Source organism: Hypanus sabinus, chromosome 12 (assembly GCF_030144855.1).
Source record: "Hypanus sabinus isolate sHypSab1 chromosome 12, sHypSab1.hap1, whole genome shotgun sequence".
NCBI lineage: Eukaryota > Metazoa > Chordata > Chondrichthyes > Myliobatiformes > Dasyatidae > Hypanus > Hypanus sabinus.
In genome coordinates, this window is record NC_082717.1 from 64789534 (window position 1) to 64812475 (window position 22942).

General features: G+C 39.3%; 2 protein-coding genes across 3 annotated transcripts in view; one reads left to right on the plus strand and one right to left on the minus strand.

Moving 5' to 3' along the window:
* Positions 1 to 4256: 4256 nt before the first annotated feature.
* pdcd2 (programmed cell death 2) lies at positions 4257 to 14150 on the plus strand. 2 transcript variants are annotated; one of them, XM_059986096.1, is made up of 6 exons: positions 4257 to 4897; positions 4989 to 5129; positions 6717 to 6779; positions 7031 to 7146; positions 12139 to 12252; positions 13736 to 14150. In XM_059986096.1, exons 1-6 carry the CDS (start codon positions 4396 to 4398, stop codon positions 13895 to 13897), a joined length of 1098 nt encoding a protein of 365 aa, XP_059842079.1. In that variant the 5' UTR covers positions 4257 to 4395; the 3' UTR covers positions 13898 to 14150. The 2 variants fall into 2 exon arrangements, with proteins under 2 accessions (XP_059842079.1, XP_059842080.1); XM_059986097.1 differs by lacking the exon at positions 6717 to 6779.
* Positions 14151 to 14295: 145 nt separating this feature from the next.
* nup133 (nucleoporin 133) overlaps positions 14296 to 22942 on the minus strand; it is a 41575-nt gene continuing 32928 nt past the window's right edge. Inside the window, exons 19-26 of the mRNA XM_059986095.1 lie at positions 21969 to 22102; positions 21194 to 21352; positions 20597 to 20732; positions 18833 to 18951; positions 18206 to 18286; positions 17228 to 17295; positions 16744 to 16829; positions 14296 to 16141 (exon numbers count right to left, since the gene is read on the minus strand). Coding sequence (XP_059842078.1) covers positions 15987 to 16141; positions 16744 to 16829; positions 17228 to 17295; positions 18206 to 18286; positions 18833 to 18951; positions 20597 to 20732; positions 21194 to 21352; positions 21969 to 22102 — 938 coding nt within the window. The 3' untranslated portion in view covers positions 14296 to 15986. The remainder of the gene's footprint in view (positions 16142 to 16743; positions 16830 to 17227; positions 17296 to 18205; positions 18287 to 18832; positions 18952 to 20596; positions 20733 to 21193; positions 21353 to 21968; positions 22103 to 22942) is intronic.

The window sequence follows — 22942 nt, forward strand, 5'->3', positions numbered from 1 at the left end:
GCATCACAGGGAAGTTTCACAGGATGATGTGGGTCATAATGAGTGAGTACAATGTCTGACATCACCATTTCCTTTGCCTTTCGGAAAGTCACCTCAATGCATTGTCATTTCTTTCAAATCTACTGTACTGAGTTCAAGGGGTGGAGCATCGTGCCATGTTTGGCAGGTTCCTATTATTGTAATTGACAAATTCTAAACAGGATTGCAGCTGTGACACTTTCTGTGGCCTTGGGACACCCATCAGTGCTTGAATTTTCTCAGCATATTTGTGTAATTCTTGCATGTCAATGGTGTGATCACAGTAAGTCATACTTGGTTTGAAGAATGCACACTTGTCACATTGTGCTCTGACGCAATCTTTTAATCTTTTTAACACGTGATATTTTGGAAACATTTCTTGCCATCCTTACCAGTAACAATGATATCATCCCGTAATGTTGAGTGCTGGGGCAGCCTTGCGGTACCAGTTCCATAGTTTTCTACAGAGTGCAGGTGCAGATGCTACTCCAAAAAATATAGCATAAAATCCTTTGAGTGTTTATGCTGAGAAACACTTTGGACTCTTCCATCTCCATCTGTAGGTGGGCCTCACTTTGCTGAAGTGTTCCCCTTCAGTAAAGTTTGCAAAGATGTTTTCTGTCCTGGGTGTTGTTGATGGTGACCTTAAAATCATTGCAGATCCTGACGAGAACCATTTTTCTTCACTGCTGGGTCTACTGGTGTTGCCCATGGGCTCTGCTCAATGTTGGAAAGAGTTTCTTCAACCTCCATATGATCTAGCTCACTGTCTGTTTTATCACAGATGGTATAAGGAGCCAGACAGGTTTTGTAAAACTTGGGTGTGGCATTTTTATTTAACACTATTTTACCCTTGATTATGTTTGAGTTTTCCAATGCCACCCTTGAACACTGGTGTCATCCAGTACCTTTCATAATTCACTATTGTTTTGCAAGGGTTGTGGCATACAAATGGTGGATGGATCTTCAATCAAGTTGTAGTCTCAGCCAATCACAGCTCCACAATGCTGGCCCTCCTGTTTTTTTTTACCACATTCAAGCCCACGGATGTTATCTTTTCTCCAGTATAAGTTCTTAATTGGATATCTGCAGGCTTCAGTATATATTGTGCTGTAGGTTTTCTATGTTTCAGTACCTTTAAAATGCTGTTCAAACATACTTTGTGGAATGACTGAAACAGCTGAGCCAGTGTGTAATTCCATTTAATTGATTTGAAATTCACTTCTGGTGTAAGTCATATTACTTGTCTATTATTAATTTTCACATTGTAATTTCTATGCAGTCTTGGGTCACTCTTGTAATTATCTGATGTTTCATCAACAGCATGCAGATTAGTCCTCTTTTTGAAACTGCAACTTGACGTTTTATCTTTTTTTCTTCTCTGTGGAGTTTTATTTTTGTCTGCCCAGCATGCTGTTTGTATGTGTCCTACTTTGTTGCATTTTCTGCATGGATAGAGCTAAAGATGGTGCCAGAGGATGACTTCTCCCAGATCATCAGTGAAGCAGTTAAATACCTCCTAATCTAATGTCTCTAGTTTCCTTTTCATGGTGGCTGGGGTCCCATCAAGATCTTTGATCTACAGAGGCATACAAAAACTACTGTTCTGCCAATGGCGTGCTACTGTTCTGCCAATGACGTGCTCCTGTTCTTGGAGCTTGCCGATTGGCTGTGTTTCAGTATGTCCAGGTTTGGCCTGAATCCGGGCAACTTTGGGGCCTGTCCGGCCCTGTGGACACAAATTCTCACTGGTGTTGCGTACTGAAGCATAGCGGGAGCTGGAACATTGAAGACAACAAGACTGGCTGGTGGAGGGCTCTGCACACTGTAATCAACTTGTCACTTCCTGAGTTGGGGAAACTTGAAATAAAAAAGCAAAGCTTCGGACTGTCTGTAACATTGGCATTGAGCCTGTTGGCTCCCCTGTCACTGTGGAAGGAGTGATATCTGTCTCTCCCTTGTTAGTGAGAGAGAGAGAGAGAGAGAGAGTGAACCTGTGGGATGTCGAAATGTTGGAGTGAACAGTTTTTGATGTACAGTTTATTGACATTGAGTGGGAGGTGCTTGTTATGACACCACTCAGCTAAATTTTCACTCTGCCTCCTGTATGCTGATGAATTACCACCTTTTTGATACAGCCCACAACAGTGGTGTCATCAGTAAATGTGTACATGATGTTGGAGCTACACTTAGCAGCACAGTCATAGGTGTAGAGCTGGGTGTTGAGCACACAGCCCTGTGGTGAACCTGTGTCGCTGGAGATTGTGGAAGAGATGCTTTTACCAATCCGAATTGACTTGGGTCAACAAGTGAGGAAATCCAGACTCTAATTGTACAAGGAGGTATTGAGGCCAAGGTCTTGGAGCTTATTGATTAGTTTTGAGGGGATACTGAGCTGTAATCAATAAAGAGCATCATGATTTACGCATCTTTGTTTTTCCAGGTTTGTGTGAAGAGCTAATGAGATGGCATCTGCTGTGGACCTGTTGCTCCAGTAGGCAAGTTGGAGTAGGTCTGAGTCACCTCTCAGGCACTGGCTTTTCAAAACACTTCATCTCTATGGATGCAAGTGCAATTGGATGAGGCAGGTCACCACCATGTAAGACAATGAAATGAATGGTTATATTTGGGTAAAGTAGTGGAAAATAAACTGTATACCAATCTGGATTTTGTGAAGGGAGAATGAGCATGAACTTGGTGTTAACTTTGGAATCTGATATTCATAAGGCACAGGTTAATAAAGAATCAGTGGTAACAGTTTTCTTTGATGTAGAGGAAGTTTATGATATGGACACAAGGATTGTTGCTTCAACTGGAAAGACAGGATAGGTGGTAGAATTTTCAACTGTATACAAGATTTTTAATGCAATAGGAAGGTGTAAGTTCGGGTGGGAATGACATTTTCTAAGGAATATGAGATAGAGAATGGGACTTCACAGTGGAGTGTGTTCAGCCCACTTTTTAATACCGATAATGATATTTTCTTAAATATTGGCTTAGAGTTTTCCAAATCATTTTATGCTGATGACAGTATGGTGAGGAATATTCTGTACATGATGTAGTTAGGAAAATGCATACAGCTATGAATGAAGTAGAGAGATGGGGATTAAATTTCCTGATGCAAAGACTCAAGTTATGTGTTGAGTCTCTCAAACAAGAATCAGTGGTAAACTTTCTATATATGTGGATGGACACAAGGCTAACATGGAAGGTGCTTGTGAATAAAGTTACAGAGAAGTGTAAAAAAATGCCTTCAATGTGCTCAGATGCTCAGTTGGACAAGTAGGAGCTAATTTAAACAAACGTACATTGCTTTAATCAGATATCTTTGATTATGGATGTGCTGTTTCTGGATCGGCCTCACCAGTGGTCTTAAAGCCCTTACATAAAATTCAAGCTCAAGTATAGAGATTGTGTTGTGGCGCTGTTAAATATTCCCAATTTTGGCATTACTGGTGAACTACCTTGAATCTCCACAGATTATAGTTAGCAATGGTTTATTGGGTTAGCATAAGAGGACATAAAGTTGGTCATCCCATATTAGCAACATTATCAGACAAAGTATCAACATTCACTTCTAAAAGGTGCTATAGTTTTTAGAGTAGGTTGAAGTACATCCTGATTATGTACTTCTGTGCCCTGAATCGTTCTTCATCTCGATATCTATTAAAACAGGTTGGCCAGACTTTCTTCTCGAGATTGGATGTTTGTTGAAGCTGCAGGGCAGGCCTGTGCATTCATTTTGTCTGGGTCCCTGCCCATATTGAGGTTGAAAGAAATGAGATGGCAGACATTCTATCCAGGCAATCATTTAAAATTAAAGATATAAATATAGTGGTTCCTTACAAAAGGGGGAGGTGAATGCCCTAATTGAAAAGTGTATTCAATCATTGCGGCAACAACGTTGGCATGTTTAAGGAAAAGAAAAGATGGCGTTGATATACAATTCAGAGGATGGTGGGAACTCAACTGGGAAATGGTATATAAGGAGAAAAGTTGTTATCTGCATGTTTACGTATTGAACATACTAGATTGAATACCTGTTGAGAACTAAAATGCGTGATACGGGAGTGCACTTGTCAAGAAGCTGCGCAGCGTATACTGTTGTTTGAATGCAGAAGCTATGAGGTGCAAAATAAACATCTCATTGCTAAATTGAGACCTTTGAGACAGTTTAACGTGGGAAGTCTGTTAGGATATCACTGCCATCGTAACGTATGAGTTCTGATATTATGAGTTTTTTGGGGGAGGGGGTATATTTAACGAGTACATCCCGCCTCTTTGCCCCACACCGACTCCGTTCGTGGCGGTGATGCTCCGGCATTACAAGCAGGGGAAGTGACGCCAATCTCGCACGACGCTGCCAGGAGGGAGAGGATGGAGGAGCCGGGCCCCAGGCCCGTGGAGCTGGGCTTCGTGGAGCCGGCGGCCCCGGCGCGGCTGGCCAGCTCGCAGTTCCCCAGTAAGGTGGGCGGGCGGCCGGCCTGGCTGAGCCTGGAGCTGCCGGGGCCCGAGCGCCTGCGGTGCGGCGGATGCGCGCAGCCCCTGACCTTCCTGCTGCAGGTGTACGCGCCGCGGGACAGCGCCTTCCACCGCTCGCTCCTCATCTTCTGCTGCGCGCTCTCGGACTGTCGGGACCGCAGCTTCGTCGTCCTGCGAAGCCAGCTGGGGCGGGTGAACGATTTCTATTCGGCCGAGCCGGAGCCGGAGCCGGAGCCCGATGCACCTCTCAGGCCGATTCCTGGACTCAGCCTGTGCCGTGTGTGCGGGGCCTCTGGCCCCAAGGCCTGCTCCCGTTGCCGTCGCGCCCGCTACTGCGGCAAGGAGCACCAAAGAGCCGACTGGAAAGCGGGGCATCGAGCGGTGTGCGGCCAGCCCGGTGAGTGGGATCACGCAGCAATTCAACCTGCCTGCCTCTTCCCTTTGCATCAAACTTCATGTCGGTATCTCTCCCGCTGTCGGTTTTGCAGGACAACCGGACGAGGATGGGTTTTCAGCTCTCAATATCCTTTTTCCCGAGTTCGAGCTGGTGATGGAGCTCGAGGAATCGGAGGGTGAGGAACTGGAAAAACTCCAAACGTGCATGGACTCCTTGTCAGTACAAAAAAGTGGTGAGTGAATATTGGATTAACACTAATCTAGTTTGATATTGTAATGTAAACTCGCTGTCCAAGGCCTGGGGGCCCTTTGACAAGCTCAGCTTTCGACATTTCAAGGGATCAAAGAGTTGTTTTTGAGTAAGTTCAAGCCCAACTGATACTTCTTGCTCAAATTCCTGTCGTAAACAAGAACCGGTATTCGGTTCTAAATGTAAACTGCAAGCGATAATGTGTACTAGGTTAAAAGGATAGATTTGCAAACAGCGCTGTAATGCAGTGTAAGCAGTGGGGTTATGTTAGTTGGTTTGCATCTAACCAGATGCTTGTTCAGTTCAAGCAAGGTTACAGACCAGATCAATACTATCAAATAGCTGATCTATCGATAGCTGGAAGATTTGTGTACTCTGTCAACCTTCACAGCATTCATTTTGGTTGTGTGGGATATCTCTCCCTAAAAGCTTTAAGACTATCTCTGAAAAGGCATTTTAAAAAATATTGCATGTGAGTGAGGTCATCAAGTAGCAAAACAGTATAAATGTCAAAGAGCAGTCAGGCTCGTTAGGAATAGTCAAGGGATGACAATAAAAATGATAGAAAGGTGATGCTCAACCGCAACTCGCATGTCATTTTAGCTTGCAGGAGTTGTATCTGTGTTTTGAAAATCCTAGAAATCATTTGTAATTTGGAAATCTTTTAGAAAATTGAAAATCTTGAGTTTTAAATGTCTTTAGAATTTTAGGGGAAAATACTTATCCATGAAGGTTCGGAGATGAATGGAAGGATGTTTTTTTTCCTCATTGTTTTTTTTCTAATTTTATCCTTAGTTGGACTGTCCAATCTTTCTTTTTCCTTTTTTTCTTTTTTTTTTGTTTCAGTTTAGTTAGTGGGGTTTTTTTCCTTATCAATAAAATTTCCAATCTTTTTTTCTTATGATTGTTATGAGGAGTTATAGTTTTATTATTATTATTATATATATATATCAGCATAACATTTTATTTATTTGATTTTGATATTATATACTTTTTGTTTTTACTATTGCTGTTTATATGTCTTTTATATTCTCTACTTGTTAAACTCCTCTTCCAATTTGTATATTCTTTATTTGGAAATCAATAAAAAGATTGAAAAATGGAAATAGAATTTTATGTAAATTTAAATGCGCATCACTAAATCGAATTGTGTTTGAACTACTTTGTTGGCTGGAAGTATCATCTTGGTAGGGAAGGGAATTCCCATGCTCAGATCGTGGGTATTGGTAGCTAAACTTGCCATGGAGGATTAACAAGGAAGTGATCCAGCCTTTGAAGAGTAACTGGCTACAGTAAAACCTCCCATTAGTGTGGGTATCCATAGCTTTTTTTTATCAGATTGGGCTTAAGATCTTCATTTGAGTTCAGAACTTTGCAACAGCAAGCCCAATGCCATCACAAGTCGTTCTGTGAAATATAAAGAATTCCCACTAAAACTTTAAAATATGTCTTTGGAACAATTGAACAAATACAGCAGCAAAATTAGTTTGTGTCATTTCCTTGCTTTCATATTTCCTGAAATTTAGTCTATTTTATTCCATATTTTCTGTTCCCATCTTTAATTTTGCAGTACCAAACTATGTAAAGCAGACAGGAGTTGACAATTTACTTTTCCTTGCTAATAAAGACACTGGTAAGTTTTTTTCCACAATACTTGTGAATAATAAATCTTTTCTTTTATCATCTGACCTTGGGCAGCAAAGTAGCATTTGAGCTGGATAGTATGCTTGATTTCTGTCACTTTGTTTTGGTGTTTGACAGTGTATAGAAGTATTCAACTTGCATAGTACAGCTCTGAAACACACAAGTGGAAGAAATTGCATTTGACAGAATAGAGGAGGAGGTGATAGCTGTCCTATGTCTACTAACAATCTTTGTGTTCAGTTTGCATGTCTGAAGTGATGGAGGAGCAGGAGCTGGAAGCCATGGCAAGACATGCAACGAAAGAAGACCAGATCTTCGCTAAGTTTAAGAAGCGGATTGCATTAGCACCTGATCAGGTCTGTAGAATGTGTCCTTTAAGGAGAGAGCTGGTTAGATATCTGTGAAATCATACATTTTATTTTCTTTCTTTTGCTTGACTGTAACTCAAACTTATTAAAGTGATTTGCAACTTTACATTAGAGAGGAAGAGTTGTAAAATGAAACTGTTGTACCTTAAATAATTTAACTGTCACCCCAGTTAATCGTACAATCACAGGAATGAAGTGTGTTTTGCTAATCTTGGTATAAAAAATTCTGTTACCTGGTCATTAATGTTTTGTTTCATATTCATTTGTAATATACTATAGTTTATCAGATCGGGCATTGATTGAGCAGTGAGAGCACAGTTAGTACTCGTGTTAGCTCTTGTGCGTAAAATCTGAAATGCTTTCTTTCCTCTAAATGCTGAACTGCACAGATTAAAAGATGGAACAATTATTTGTTTTACAAAAATTAGTTTAACTGCTTCAGTTAAAAGCTGTTATAATCTGTACCTGAGCTCTATTTATCACAACTTTAAATTCAGTTTGCTTTAATATCACTCTATTGCACTAACCTGCAGTTTTGTTATTATGTGCCAGTAGTTCAACTAGAACTTTTTTGTTCGACCCAATTCTGAAAACTACCCAATCAAGAGGAGGTCATTTGGCCTTTGATGCCTCCAATGCCATTCATTAAGTTCATAGCTGAACTGGTACCTTTACTCCATTTTCTTGCAATATTCCCATATCTCTAACTAAAATATTTAAAAAGTCATTCCTTTTTCTTTCTGACTCATCATCAAGAAGTATTTGCCAACATGTGTTAAAGGATATAAAGTCACCATTTTATTAGGATATGAAAGCTGCTCATTAACCATTTCAACAAATTATGGAACAAAGAATATTTATCAACCACTCAGGAACTGATCAGTGCAGTGGTGGAGGGAACCCCAGGTGTCTGACAGCTGCTTCTACTTCTCACTCAGGTCTGGTTGTGACTCCAGCCTAAACTGAGTGTATCATTGCCGTTTTTACATTTTTAGAACCCTTATCCTAGAACTTCTCCGTGGTTCCAGGTCATGCCTGCTTATCTCAATGACCATTTAGCTTAGACAATTTAAAATAGTATGTCTGAGATACAATTTGAGGTGTTACGTTGTGGAGTAAATCTCATCCCACCGTATCAGGCAGCCAATTTGTCCTTGCAACTTGTAATTTTTTTTTCAGCAAGCACTTATCAAGGCGGGGGAGGGAGAGGGTAGCAAATTGCCACAATGCATAAAGTGCAGTGGACTCTCCAATTATTTAATATTCTGCCAAGATGAGCAGCCATGGCAATCCATTTCAGAAGCTACTTTTCTGTCCATACTTTTGCACATATGAAGAAATAATCAAATATCATTCCTAGAAAATTAAAATCTTTCCTTGCCATCTCTTGATTCCTTTCATATCGACTGATCTGCCAGCCTCTGTTTTTATAAAAAACTTAACAACTGAACATTCACAAATGTTTGGAGTGGGGAATTCCAAAGACTCAAAACCCTCTCCTTCACTCAGTCTTAAGTACCTATCCCTAATTCTGGGCAGTAATATCCTTTCTGTCAAGCCCTGTAAGAATTTTAATTTCAATGCAATTACTTCTCATTCTTCTAACTTTTAATGAATACAAGCCTGGTATATCCAATCTTATTTCATTGGCAAAACTGCTATACTGTTGTAACCCTTGGTTCGGCTGGCAGCTTAAACTAGGGGAAACAACCCTCAGCCAGGCCAAACTTAAGAAATCTCGATTGGGTGGATGCTGTGTGATGTGTCCCATTACAAAACAGTACCACAAAATAATGAACAGTACACAATATGCAATTAAACGATTGAGCTTTATAATTCTTAATTTGACTATAGGGGTTAGTAAAAAAACAAATAAAAAAGGGCCTATTCTCGTCAAACAGTTTAATACACAAACGTTGGAGCTCATGTTTCTCCATTTGTTCCCGTGAACTTCCTCCAAACGTAGCCGACCCTCGCTCCTCAGTCTACTGTGTCTGGCGGTCTACCAACTCTCCATTCGCATCTTGTCTCTTCATCTATCCCCGACAAAAGACCGTGAGATCCCTTCTCCCAGATCCACAAGAAAGAACAACATCCTCTCATTGGCTAACATACATTCCAAAGGCCCTGTTATCTCTAGTCATAACCCAAACATTGTGGCTGCAGGGAAACCATTACCTCAGCAGTGGAACAGTACAAAGGGGCCATTAGATTAACAGTGAAACCTTACACTAGGAAACGGTCTTTTATCTTTGTTGGTCTCCCATTGTGGTAAGGATATATTGTTTTTGATAAGAACAAAATTAACAATTCAGTTGTAGTTTTACCAAGGCTCTACCTAATTTTATTTACACATTATATCTATACTTAAAATTTCATTAAAGGTCAACAATTTGACTTCAATACTTACTGTACCTGTATGTTGATTTTTCAATGATTTAAGATACAAGGGACTGAGAAACGAGAACAAAAATGGGCAGGGGGGTGCTGTGGGGGCAATCCCAGAAGTTTGAGAAATCGATGTTCATGCCATCAGGTTGGAACACCAGTTGGAATATAAGGTGTTGTTTCTCCAACCTGTTTGTAGTCTCATTGCAACCGTTGAAGAAGCCATGATTTGACATATCGAAATGGGAAGTGGCATTAAGATGGGTGACCACTGGGATATCCCGCATCTTCTGGCGGGTGCTCAGTGAAATGGTCTCCATCTATGTCAGGTCTCACCGATATACAGGAGGCCCCACCAGGAGCACTGGACACAGTATATGAGTGGCAAATCTGTCCATTCTAGCTGCTTGGCAATCTCGGTGCTTTTGAACTCCAATCCGTCACCAGCTAAAGCAAACTCACTTTACCATTTTTGTGCACCAAACTGGGTGACCTGACATCTGCAATGTTGTCACCCAAACTGTTGCTTCAGATTGCGAATTACTGGGTCCCCAAGTACCAATCCATGCAATGATATGTGCAGGATGGGAAAAGTTTAATAGGAATTAGAAGGCCAACTTTTTCTCCTAGAGTGGTGAGTACAGTAAAATCTGGTTATTTGAGCAATTGGTGAACCAGAGCAGCTGATTATTTGGGACATTATGCTGCTTAAATGGGACAGGAGACTGTTGCTGAGCAGTTTCTAATCAGCATCAGTCAAATGCACTTGTGTGACCATTTAGAAACTACACCGTACTTAGAGCAAACAGTTTCTAAATAGCATCAATTGTGTGTGGTTGTGCTATCCATTTGGGCTGAAAGACACCAATTCAAAAAGCAATGACTTCGATCATTTTGTCCTTTATTTTGATTTTAATGTGAATGCAATGAACAAATTCCTTCAATAATTAGGAACTAATACACATTTTTATGCCACTGTAGTTGTATTTGTGGTGTCCCAATTTGTTCTGTATTTAATTTGAATACATGATTTGTTACTTAGTTAAATGGTAGTTTGTCATTTTTTTATCTTTACCCATTTCCATGAAACTTTGGCTAATTTGGGCAGCCTCTAAATTGGGATTAAAGGTGCATTTGCCAACTCACGATTAACACAACCTGCAAGTTAGCCTTTAGGCAATCCTGCACGAGGACTCCCTATCAGTGCATGATCTATCATATACTTCCTGACACTGTATTCCATCTGTCACTTCTTTGCCATTCTCCTAATTTTAAGTCCTTTTGCAGGCTCCCTGCTTCAACACTACTTGACCTTGCATCTTTGTATTGGCTACAAACTTGGCCATAAACCAATCAATTTTGTCATCTAAATCATTGACAACACCACTAGTCATGGCAGCCAATCAGAAAAAGGCTCCCAATACTCCCCCCCCCCCCCCCCCCACACTTTGCTTCTTGCCAGTTAGCCAATTTACCCATTCTAGTATCATTCCTTTAATGCCCTGGGCTCTTGCTAAACAGCCTCGTGTTGCATCTTATCAAAGGCCTTCTGAAAATCCACCTACATAACATCTACCAATTCTTCTTTGTGTATCCTACTTGTTATTTCTTCAAAGAATTCCAACAGATTTGTCAAGCAAGATTTTCCCTTAAGGAAACCATGCTGAATTTGGTTTCTTTTACCATGTGCCAGATACCCCAAAACATCCTTTACAATAGACTCTCAATGAGGTCAAGCTAACTCGCCTATTTCCTTTCTTCTGACTCCCTCCCTTCTTGAAGAATGATATTTGCAATTCTCCAGTCTTCTGGAACCATGCTAGAATCTAGTGTTTCTTTAAAGATCATTACTAATACCTGCACAATCTCTTCAGAATCCTGTGGTGTAGTCCACCTGGTTCAAGTGACTTACCTACCTTCAGACCGTTCAGCTTCCCTATCGTCACCACCCTAGTAATAGCAACTATACTCACTTCTGACCCCTGACAATCTCACACTTCCGGCATTCTTACAGTGTCTTCCACAATGAAGACTGAGACAAAATACTTCTTCAGTTTATCTGCCATTTCCTTGTCACCCATTACTACCTCTCAAGCATCATTTTCCAGTGGTCAGGTATCTACTCTTGTCTCCCTTTTACTTTTTCTATACTGTATCTGGGGGAAAAAAAACTTCTGGTATCTTTGATATTATTTACTAGCTTGCTGTCATACTTAATCTTTTCTTTCCTTATGGCTTTTAGTTGTCTTTTGTTGGTTTTTTTAAAGGCTTCCCAATCCTCTAACTTCACACTAATTTTTGCTTTATTGTATGCTCTCTCCTTGGCTTTTATGTTGGCTTTGACTTCCCTTGTCAGCCACAGCTGTGGCTTCTTGCCTTTTGAATGCTACTTCTTCCAGTAAAGATTTTTTTTGACATTTATTTGCCTTCTTTGACAACATTGTAGAATTCATAAGTAGAAACAGCCTCATCAGTTTTGTTACAATGCCAAAATTATTCAGTAAATACTGGATCTAGCTTAATGAGAAACTACACCAATCTTGAGAGAGACTTGTTGCTCATACACTTAATTTTCATTTTCATTTTTTGTAGGTATTGCGCTACTGCAGAGGAGGAGGCCCGTTGTGGGTATCTGGTAATAACACTCCAACAGATAATGACATCCCAAATTGTTCTTGTGGAGCTAGGCGTGAATTTGAATTTCAGGTATGAATTATACAGTAAAACTCTGGATATCTCCTGTCAACCATTTAGAAGTTCAGAGGGTTATGTACTTGGCATTTAGATTACCAAATAATTAAAGTTTGCTTAGCTGCCTCTATTTCAACACACTGTTGTCCCTGATTCTGTGCTCCTTTCTCACTGATGGGACCCCAGCTTCTGTGCTCTCTTATTTGGTTAGTAGACAATTTTATCATACTGTGAAACATTTTTTAAAAAAAGATTTGTTTAATAGAAATAACATTCAATGGTCCAGAAAATTTACTAATCCTCTATTACTTTGGACTTGAAAATGCTGGATTGTTTATGTTTATTAAATTATTTTAATTATCAATGTAAATTAAATTGCTTTAGCTTATTTGATCAGGCACAGTAAAAAAAATTATTTGAATTAAACAGGCAGCATCTCTGCAAATAGGAACAGCTGTGTATTTCACATGAAAGACCTTTAATCAGAAACGGGGAGGGTGATTTTATATTAAGTTTCTTCAAATTCACTAGCTTTCTCAGTTCCTATGAAAAGTCTTTCAACTGACTTTGAACTGTTGCTTTCTGAAGATGCAACCTGACCCAGCATTATTTAAAGAGAATTGAAGAATGAAGAGATTTTCTTTTCTTGAGTTTAAGGACAGAATAAAGGCTTTGCTCCAAAGAAAAGTTTGTTTCAAAATTGCCTGTGTGCTGCAGATTCAGATAAACATTGCCCTGCCTTATAGCGTGTTGGGTTATGTAAAGTTATAAGGCCAATAATCTGCAAATAAAAACTTGCTGTTTGGATAAACAACATATGAACTAAGAGTAGGAATAAGCTCTGGGGCCTCTCAAAATCAATTTTTGATCTGCTTGTAACTTCAACACTGTACTCCTACCTACCCAATGGTAGCTCTTCACCCCAGCTTTAAAAAAAAAGTGTGAACACTGTTTGACACAAACTTTGCAAAAAGTTTCAAAGCCTTGTCACCTTGGGGGAAAAAAAATAATCTCATGTTATATGGGTAAAGACTGACACCAAGTTTAAGATCTTTTTTCCCTAGATGAAACATGATGTCCATCCACTCTATCACAGTCCTTCAGAATTAATTTCTCATTGCCTTTAACAGTGTATAGTGTATGTTAAGTGCTGCATTATTTTTCATCTGAACTCACTTACTGTCTTACCCAATTCATTTGTTGCTTTGTAAACAAACATTGTTGGTTTTTGTATTGCAGAGTAGATGGGGCTAACTCGTTATCTAAATTCTTGTAGCAGTAAAGTAAATCAGATCAGAACCCATCATTTTATTTTGGATATCTTATTGCATGTTAAACTGGTTCCAGCTTGTGCAGAGGCTCTTGACGGGGCTAGAAAGTTTATTTAGTCAAGTGTGAACAAATAGGACTTCTGTTACAAAATTAGTTCCTGCTTTTGGATTTTGATGGACAGGGACTAAATTCAGCCACTTATTTTGAGATTTTTTTTAAAATATAGGTGATGCCACAGTTGCTTAACCAGCTTAAAGTGGATCGGCTTGAAGAAAGTTTGGACTGGGGAACACTTACTGTTTATACCTGTGCACAAAGCTGTGATCCTGGCAACACATACGTTCTCGAATTCATCTGGAAGCAGGATTTTACTGCAGAGCAGGTGTAATTATTTACTGCACATGAACAGAATCTATTGCCTAGATTCCTTCCCTTCCACCCCCAAAGACTGCTCTTTTATAGACAGCATTACTGTGTTCACTCGCACTTCCAAATGTGTGAAGACGTTGCTCCAAGAACCTGTATGCTTAAAATTAATGGAGAAACAGATAGTTTGGGGTCTGATTTTGTAAAGATTGTTTTACAAACTGATAAAGAACATAACTGTACAAATAGTAAATTGTATTGATACATTACTTGTATTTTTATGCTGTGGTCTTAGTGATTTTGCTATGTACAAAGAGGAGAACATTTTAAATGGAGACAACAATTCTACACCCTTGTAAGAAATTAGTTATTGCATTGGAACATCTAGTTCAGTGTAGTGACAGGTGAAAATTTAGCTCCTGTGTGGATTCAAAGAAAATTCACATGGGTAGCATGAAGCATGGTTGACAAATGTTTATCTGCAACTCAGTTTTTCTATTTGTAGAACTACCTTTGTTACGGGAGTTATGGTGCAGAAAAGCAAGTCTTGCAGAAATAGCAAAGTAGTTGCCTTGTGGCTCAATTCTCTTTCTTTGCCAGTTCTCTTAAGGAGAATTGAGAGCTATCAGTCAAATTTACCTTACCATTAAATACTTCCAGTAATCTAGTCTTTACTCTGAGATATAGAATTCCCGAGATTCAAAACCCATTATGAGAAGAAAATCCCTTGTTTTAAATCACTGCCCTCTTATAACATGACTTTTTGATGTTCTCATAATTGGAAATGCATCCTATCATGCTCACTTAGGATTGGGTAATATCACAAATTCTTTAAAAAAGAGAATATAGGTTAAGTTGTTTTGCCTTTTGCTAGAAGACAACCCTCATTCAAAGAATTAGTTGAACGAATCTCTTTGTCACCTCCATTTTTACCTCATCGTAAACTTCACACTATATTCAAGGTTCAGCCTTGATGACACCCTGTACAATTAGAACAATATTAATATTCTAATCCCTTTGTAATTGGCCCTCTGAACTATAAGGCTGCACCTGAATGCTAGTTTTTTTTGTTAGCTTGAGTAACTGGATCTGTTGCACTTTACTCATTTGCAGTATCTACATTGAGAAGTTTGAACTTGGTTTCCTTTTATACCTCACACTTTCATATATTGAACTGCATCTGGCAAGATTTCACCCACCTACTCTAGCTTGTGGCAGAGCCCAAATATCCCTTCTTGCCATGGTAGCGTAGCAGCTGGTGATGCTATTACAGGTCTGGGTGTTCTGGAGTTTAGAGTTTATAGACAATAGGTGCAGAAGTAAACCATTTGGCCCTTTGAGCCTGCACCACCAATTTGAGATCATGGCTGATCAACTACTATCAATACCCGGTTCCTGCCTTGTCCCCATATCCCTTGATTCCCCTATCCATAAGATACCTATCTAGCTCCTTCTTGAAAGCTTCCAGAGAATTGGCCTCCACTACCTTCCGAGGCAGTGCATTCCAGACCCCCACAACTCTCTGGGAGAAGAAGTTTAATTCTGGCGTTATCAATAAGGAGTTGTGTTCTCTGCTTGAGTGTGTGGGTTTCCTCCGGGTGCTCCGGTTTCCTCATGCGGTCCAAACACTGTGGTGAATTGTTCTTGTAAATTAGTGTTTAAAAAGGTGCTGGGCTGGAAGTGCCTATTCTATGCTGTATAAGAAATATACATTCCATCTTCTCCTCCCAAGTCAATATGCACCAATGTATTGCAGGCTAAGAAATGATCCGTGGGACACACCACTCATTAAATCTTAAAGCATGAACAAAACATTATTCCTATTTACAAAATACTTGGCTCTGATTAAGCTACAGCTGAGCCTTCAAAACAGCTGGGAAATTGCAAAAGTACTGCTTTGCAGAGAAGCCGAGTTCACTGAAGTTGGCAAGGCATGTCAACAACTTGGTATTGATGAGTTGGGCTGTTAGACCCATTTCTGTGCTGTATAACTACAACTCAATGATCTTTGTGAAATTAATAGACTTTATTAGAAACATAATAATTTGAGACATATAAAAAACACTCATGTTGCAGATGGCTTATTCACATTACCTTCTGAGTGAAGGATGTTAAACAATAGAGGTCAATTCAGATTGTGCTTTTATGTAATGTTCATAGTTTGCTTGCAAGAGGAATTCAAAATATGAATTGGATCCTAGAGTCACTAGATGATCTGACAGTAGCAAGAACTTTACTTCTGGCAAGTAGTGTTTTAGCTCAATTCCTAAAATGAAACAGAGTGAAAATTATTCAGTGTAAAAACATTCACCGTGTTCTCAACAGTAAGTGTACCAGATGCATTGAGAAACAACATTTATGGTGACCCATCATTTAGGACACTTCACTCTTTTCAAGAACTGGAAAGAAAATGATTGTGGTTCATGCCTCATAATCAGACATCTGTGCAGGTAAACCAAAATAAATTTTGTTTTCTACAAGGTTTGTGTGTTTGAAATGTAGGGTACAGGTTCAAGGCAAGAGGGAAGGAATTTAGATATCTTAAGAAGTTCTGTCAAATAGAGGGCACTTGTTCTCCAGAATGACCTGCCAGCAGAGGCAATGCTATGATGTTTAAAATACATTTGGACAGGTATTTGAATAGGAAAGAAGGAAACAGGCTTAATGTGTGCATATGGGAGTCATGTAGATTGACTTTGGGGGTTGCCTTAAGAGCTGGTTTCTGTGCTAATTATTCATATTTAAATAGTTGCACAAGATCCCCAACAAACCAACTTGTTATTGGAATAACCATTGTGGAAAATGGGTTAAAACAAGCATTTCATGCCAGACTGAAATGAATGATGATTTAGGGACTGCAACACTCACCTTCATCCATGAGCTTTTCTATGATTTTTATCAGGATGGTCTCCTTTGCAGCTTCAACAGGATCATCCTTCGGACTGAAAGACCAACTAAAGAAACAAAATATTCGAATTACTATGAATAGTCTTCAGAAAACAGGAATGCCTGGGCTTATTTGTTGATTACCAAATTGCAAGTGAACAATTCTAGCTCAAAAGGGCACTCAAATGTTTAAATTCAGGTTTTAGAAATGCTGCTCTTAAACCCTCTTTGCAATCTTCCAAACACAACCACTTGGGCCAAGAAACAAGAACATTATTGGCTCGTATATTTTATAATTAGTTGGGGCAAAAGCAAGGGAAACACTAATTACAACTGAAACGCAAGAGGGGAGGGTAAAGGGTTGTTTTAAAGGGTATCATAATTTTACACAATGATGCAAGCAGAGCTACTGTTGGTTTACATTTGTAGCTAATTACAGTTAGCAACAGTTCCAAACTCCACATACTCATCTCTCTGGATGGCACGGCTGAAGATCTCCAGTTTCAGTTCATCAGCAGTGATGGAATTGTCCTCCTTTATAGCAACAAACAGACAAAAACATTCAACCTCAATTTAAGCAGAGCCTACTGTTACCCTTCCCAAAGATGCATAATATCTGCCACAAAAATTAAATATTTTCTAGCAGTTGATTTTCTATGGTTGTTAACTTATTTTTGTCTGGTAAACTGGCAGCTGCTTTTATCATAATTGATTGTACTTCAAAAACGAATGATTTTAACCTGCTTTTGCATGGCCTGAGGTTAGGAGACATCAAGTAAATACATCTCTTGCTTTTGCCTCTAAAAAGGTAAATGTAAATAATGGAATATGATGTGGGAAAATTAAGTTGAAACCAAAATATAAAGGCATAGAACATAAGACAGGAGTACACTGACCAGCTGAGCAGTGCTGCTTTGTCAAAGTTGAGCAGTATAGACATAACTTACTTAGTAAGCATATCCTCTGTAATGGCAAGAAACAGTGAAGCAATATCTGATCCTGGGAAATCATTTGGAACAGGAGTTCTGATTTAAAGTTTTTTTTCAACTCACAACTTTATTGTGAATTAGTATTAGAAACTATGGGCATAGGTTTGCTATTCACAGAGGCCACCTTAAAGCATTTGCATCTTGTTCAGTTCTGAGAAGCACCATAAATCCCCTTGACCCAAACACTGAAGTCAGCAAAAGACAGAGGGTATTTCTGCTGTTGCATTTTGGAAGATCCAATAAACTTAGATCCTCCAGCAGTTTGCTTATTGCACCAAAAAGATGGGCAGACACCATGTTCTCTGCTTTACAACCCATTTCTCATTCTACTAGAAAATAAAAATCAGCTGCAAGTAGAGGATATTTTAATCCAAGCGACTTGGCTTTGAATCAAGGCAACTGCACTTTGGAATTGATAGGATGGGAAAAAGCAATCATTATTTTTTTCTCTGTACCTTTTCAACGTACTCCAGTAGATCAAGTGCCTTCTTGAAATCATATTCATTTGCCCTTACATTGTCATCACTGATGTAAAGCTGGAGAAATTGAATATTAATCTGAATTAATTGAAGTGAATAGACATTAAAGAAAACCTCACATGGAAAGTGCAAACTGGTTATTATGGTGTAAATATCTGGTGCAAGCATTTCCATGATACTATCAAGAGATGGGCTCACTCTAAATACCATCACTTAAGAGAAGTTCAAAGAGAAATAAATTCCAAGTGCAAACCAAAATTAGTCATCTAAATTTGATTAAAGCAGGTTTTATGTGGATTTACTTTGTCAGCTCTTCTGGCAAAGCCTTCGGCGAAAGACTGCACGACGTCTTGCTGTTGCTCGATTTCTGATTTGAAGAAATCAATCTTTCCTGATTCAATTTGGTACACCCTAATATTTCTAAAACAAATTAAATCAACTTGCTTTTTCCTCACCTTTGGTGGAAAGCATATTTCATATCATTACTATGAGTTTCCTGTCCTTAACTATCTTGCATAGTCTGTCATTTTAATATCTTCCTCATGACACTTTCATTTATAATTTTGGGTAATTGATCTCTCACAACCAGTTTTACGTACTTACGTCGATCAGTTGTGAAGCAGACAACACAGGCATTGTGTCTACGTTGAGCTGTTTCCTTTCCAACAACTCCATTGGGAGAGTATCCTGATGAAGCAGATACTGCTCTTGTGCATTCAAGTCTGCAACAAAATGAATGCAAATAACTCAATGCTTCATATGGAAGAGGAGTGCGCATCAAGAAAATCAGCTTTGTCAAACATTCATAGGCTCATTTCTTTGGTCTACTCTTGCAAAAAGGCACCTGCTTGCTTTCTCTTTGACAAAGTTGCTGAGGCTGTGGAGCACGTCCTCGTATTTTGTTTTATTTACTGAAAGATGCAGCACAGAATAGGCCCTTTGAGCCCGTACAGCCGTGCTGCCCAGCAACCCGATTTGACCTGAAGCCAATCGCGGGACAGTTTACCAACTAACCCACCTGGTCTGTCTTTGGACTGTGAGAGGAAACAGGAGACCTGGAGAAGGCCCGTGTATGCCAAGGGAAGACATACAAACTCCATAGAAAGGACATCATGACTGGACTCCGACGCCCCAAGTTGTAATAGTGTCATGCTAACCACTCCACTATAGTAGTCCCAAAATGTGGACACTGAACTACTACTGTTTTCTTTTACTGTTATTGAACATACTCAGATTAGATGCAGGCAGTAGATGTTCATTTACTTCTGAATTCCATGAGGCCTCATTAAATGATGTGCTTATTCTTTCATTCACTTCAAACAAATCATTGCTACTTTCAGCAATTTCAACATGATACCTTTTCCAATTCAAATGTGTAGGAATGTAAGAACTTACAGAGAATCTTAGACTCTGCCCAATACATCATACCCATTCCTACCATTGGAAGCATCTACACAAAACACTGCCTCATGAAGGCAACATCTATCAGAGATTCCCATCATCTGAGCCACGCTGACTTTTCACAGCTACCACTGGGCAGAAGGTACAGAAACCTGAAGACCACACCACCAGGTGCAACCATTCGGTTCTTGAACCAACTAGCAAAACACTAATCACCACGGTTTAGCAGCACTAGAACTGCTCTGACTACCTTACACTAAAATACTTACTTTTGTTCTAATTGTTCCTATTAAAAAAATTCTTTATAATAGATGCCATGTGTCTATGATGCTACTGCAATCAAGTTTTTCACTGCACCTGTGCATATAACAATAAACTTGATTTTTGATTCGCTTTTTTACATCAATGTGAAAGGACCTCACTAACATCCTGATCCACGTAATTAACTTATACATCCTATCCCTACTCCACTCAAGATTATGAGGTACAAAAAGTGCACTTTTAGCTCACAACACAGATTAAACAATAATGCACAATGAAGTCTTTCAATATAGACTGTGCACTGGGTGATCACCTCTCCACTGGAGAGACCAAATGCTTCCTGGCAGTATGCAAGTATTATTATTTCCATTTTACTTCATTTTATTTTTCCTTCCCACACCATTCTAATGAAATCCACGCAGGCTCAATGAGTAGCACCTTATCAGCAAGAAACATTGCACCATCTGATCTCACATTATTCATTCACTTCAGTTAAGATTTCTGTTGATCCCACTGACATACTCAATGTTCTTTAGTCACTTAAATTCACTGTTATCTATTTTTGTACTTTTAACTCATTACCTTGGCTTCTGAATATATGTTACTAGACCTCAATTACCTTATGCACTTTCAACATTTAATTTCACAATTCACTTTCAGTTTTATGCTTTAATGTTAACATGAAAGATTTTACTCAGAAATTACCCTCAATCTTTTCATGCAGAAGGTTCTCGGGGAGGTCGGATGCAAACACAGAGAGTTTACTGAGGCTCAAGAGAGTTTTCTTCTTTGCAAAGTATCGTGTCTCCATATTAGCAAGATTCAGTAATGTTTGATGAGCCTGTAGTAATTGAAAATCAAATTGAAAAGCTCGCACAAATACAGGTCTATCCAATAACCTGGTATTATTCCTTCCCAATTCCCCCTTGGTCTCACTAACATAGTGCAAGCATTCATTGGTTACGTTTGGCAGCAGCCATGGGATTTTAACCAAGATGGCTTGGAGTACAAAAGCACTGCGAAAAAGACAAATCAGTTCGTGTTTTGAAAGCAAACCCCAATTAAGTGATTAGGACATGATCCTGTGGGTCACTGCCCCACAAAGCCCATTTACAATGCTCTCCTGACCTCACCAGCAAAACCACGTTCACAAAAAAGTCAGGTTCCAGATGAAGAACTGTAAATAAGTTCAGACCGTTTTCTCACCCAAGGCTTGTCTTTTTGAAAGATTTTATTTGAATTGTGTAATTGAACAAAGGGTAATTTTCAGAACCTGAGCTTTATGGCATGAAATATAATTACCTTTTCAAAGTTCTGGATGTTGATTTCATGGAGCCAACTGAGATGCTCATGTGACTGCAGGAAATTAGCCAACTGTGCATGCTGGGCCACTGGCGGTGACAGCAGTTTTCCTCGTTTCCCCTTTTCCATGTACCAACGAAACAGGAAGTCGGAAAAGTTCTATTTGATTAAAAGACTTCAATTAGCCATTCCTTTTGTGTTCTTGAAAATAAAGTATGAAATACCTTTGCATCAAAAAATAAAACTAAGAATATGCATGTAAAGTCTCACTTACAATGGCAGTTTGATTGCTAGTACCTTCACCTTGAAGGCCATGGATTCAAGACTACCAGCATTCTCAGTACGTAATCCAGACTAAAACTTCAAACCTATAATGCTGGGTGCTAGTCTTTCAGAAAGATACTTAAATCAAGGATTTGTGCATCCTCCCAATAGATTTAAAATATTATTTATCTTTTTGAGATACACCTTGGAATAGGATGAGAACAATGCAAAAAGAGAGTGCTTTTAATAATCAAAATCATTATTTTTGCTTGTAGTTTGTGGGATCTTAATGTATGAAAATCAGTTGCCATTTTCCTGCAATGCAGCAGGAATTGTCTAGAGGATTTTGTGGGCTGGAACTAACTCCAGGTGTCCTGAAGTCATGAAGGTCCCATAAAAATACTACTTACTTAATTACAAGGTGACCAGTCCTTAAAAAAATGTACAATTTAAAGCAAGAGATATATGGGATTGAATTCCATAGCAGAACAGGAACTTAGAAATATCTCACCTGATCTGCAAACTGGTTCAGGTAGCGCTGTAACCTGGCCTGGTTATCAGTTTGTTCACATAATTGAATCAGGATGTCAAAGTCACAATATTTCTCTGCCAGTGAAGCAGTCAGCTGGTGTTGCCCAAGTGAAACTAGAAGCATAAACAATGGCAGTCATTTATCATTCACAATCTTTCATCCCCACACATAGGTTTAAGAGATGCAATTTAGGGGGAAACAGTGGCTTGCGAAACACACAGGAATCGGCCTTTGGTTAATAGGACTACAGGACGTGGCTTCCTTGCTTACCCGAGGATGAAATAGTGAACATGGGATGTAATGCTAAAGTTGTATGGGATGTAATGCTAAAGTTGTACAAGGCATTGGTAAGGCCAAATTTGGAATATTATGTGCGGTTCTGGTCACCGAATTATAGGAAAGATATCAATAAATTAGAGAGAGTGCAGAGACGATTTACTAGGATGTTACCTGGGTTTCAGCAATTAAGTTACAGAGAAAGGTTGAACAAGTTAGGTCTTTATTCATTGGAGCGTAGAAGGTTGAGGGGGGATTTGATCGAGGTATTTAAAATTTTGAGAGGGATAGATAGAGTTGACGTGAACAGGCTGTTTCCATTGAGAGTAGGGGAGAATCAAACTAGAGGACATGATTTGAGAGTTAGGGGGCAGAAGTTTAAGGGAAACACGAGGGGGTATTTCTTTACTCAAAGAGTGATAGCTGTGTGGAATGAGCTTCCTGTAGAAGTAGTAGAGGCCAGTTCAGTTGTGACATTTAAGGTAAAATTGGATAGGTATATGGACAGGAAAGGAGTGGAGGGTTATGGGCTGGGTGCGGGTAGGTGGGACTAGGTGAGATTAAGGGTTCGGCACGGACTAGGAGGGCCAAGATGGCCTGTTTCCGTGCTGTGATTGTTATATGGTTATAAGAAAAACATACAAGTAGTTGAAGAAGTGTTTTCAAAAGAATTATAA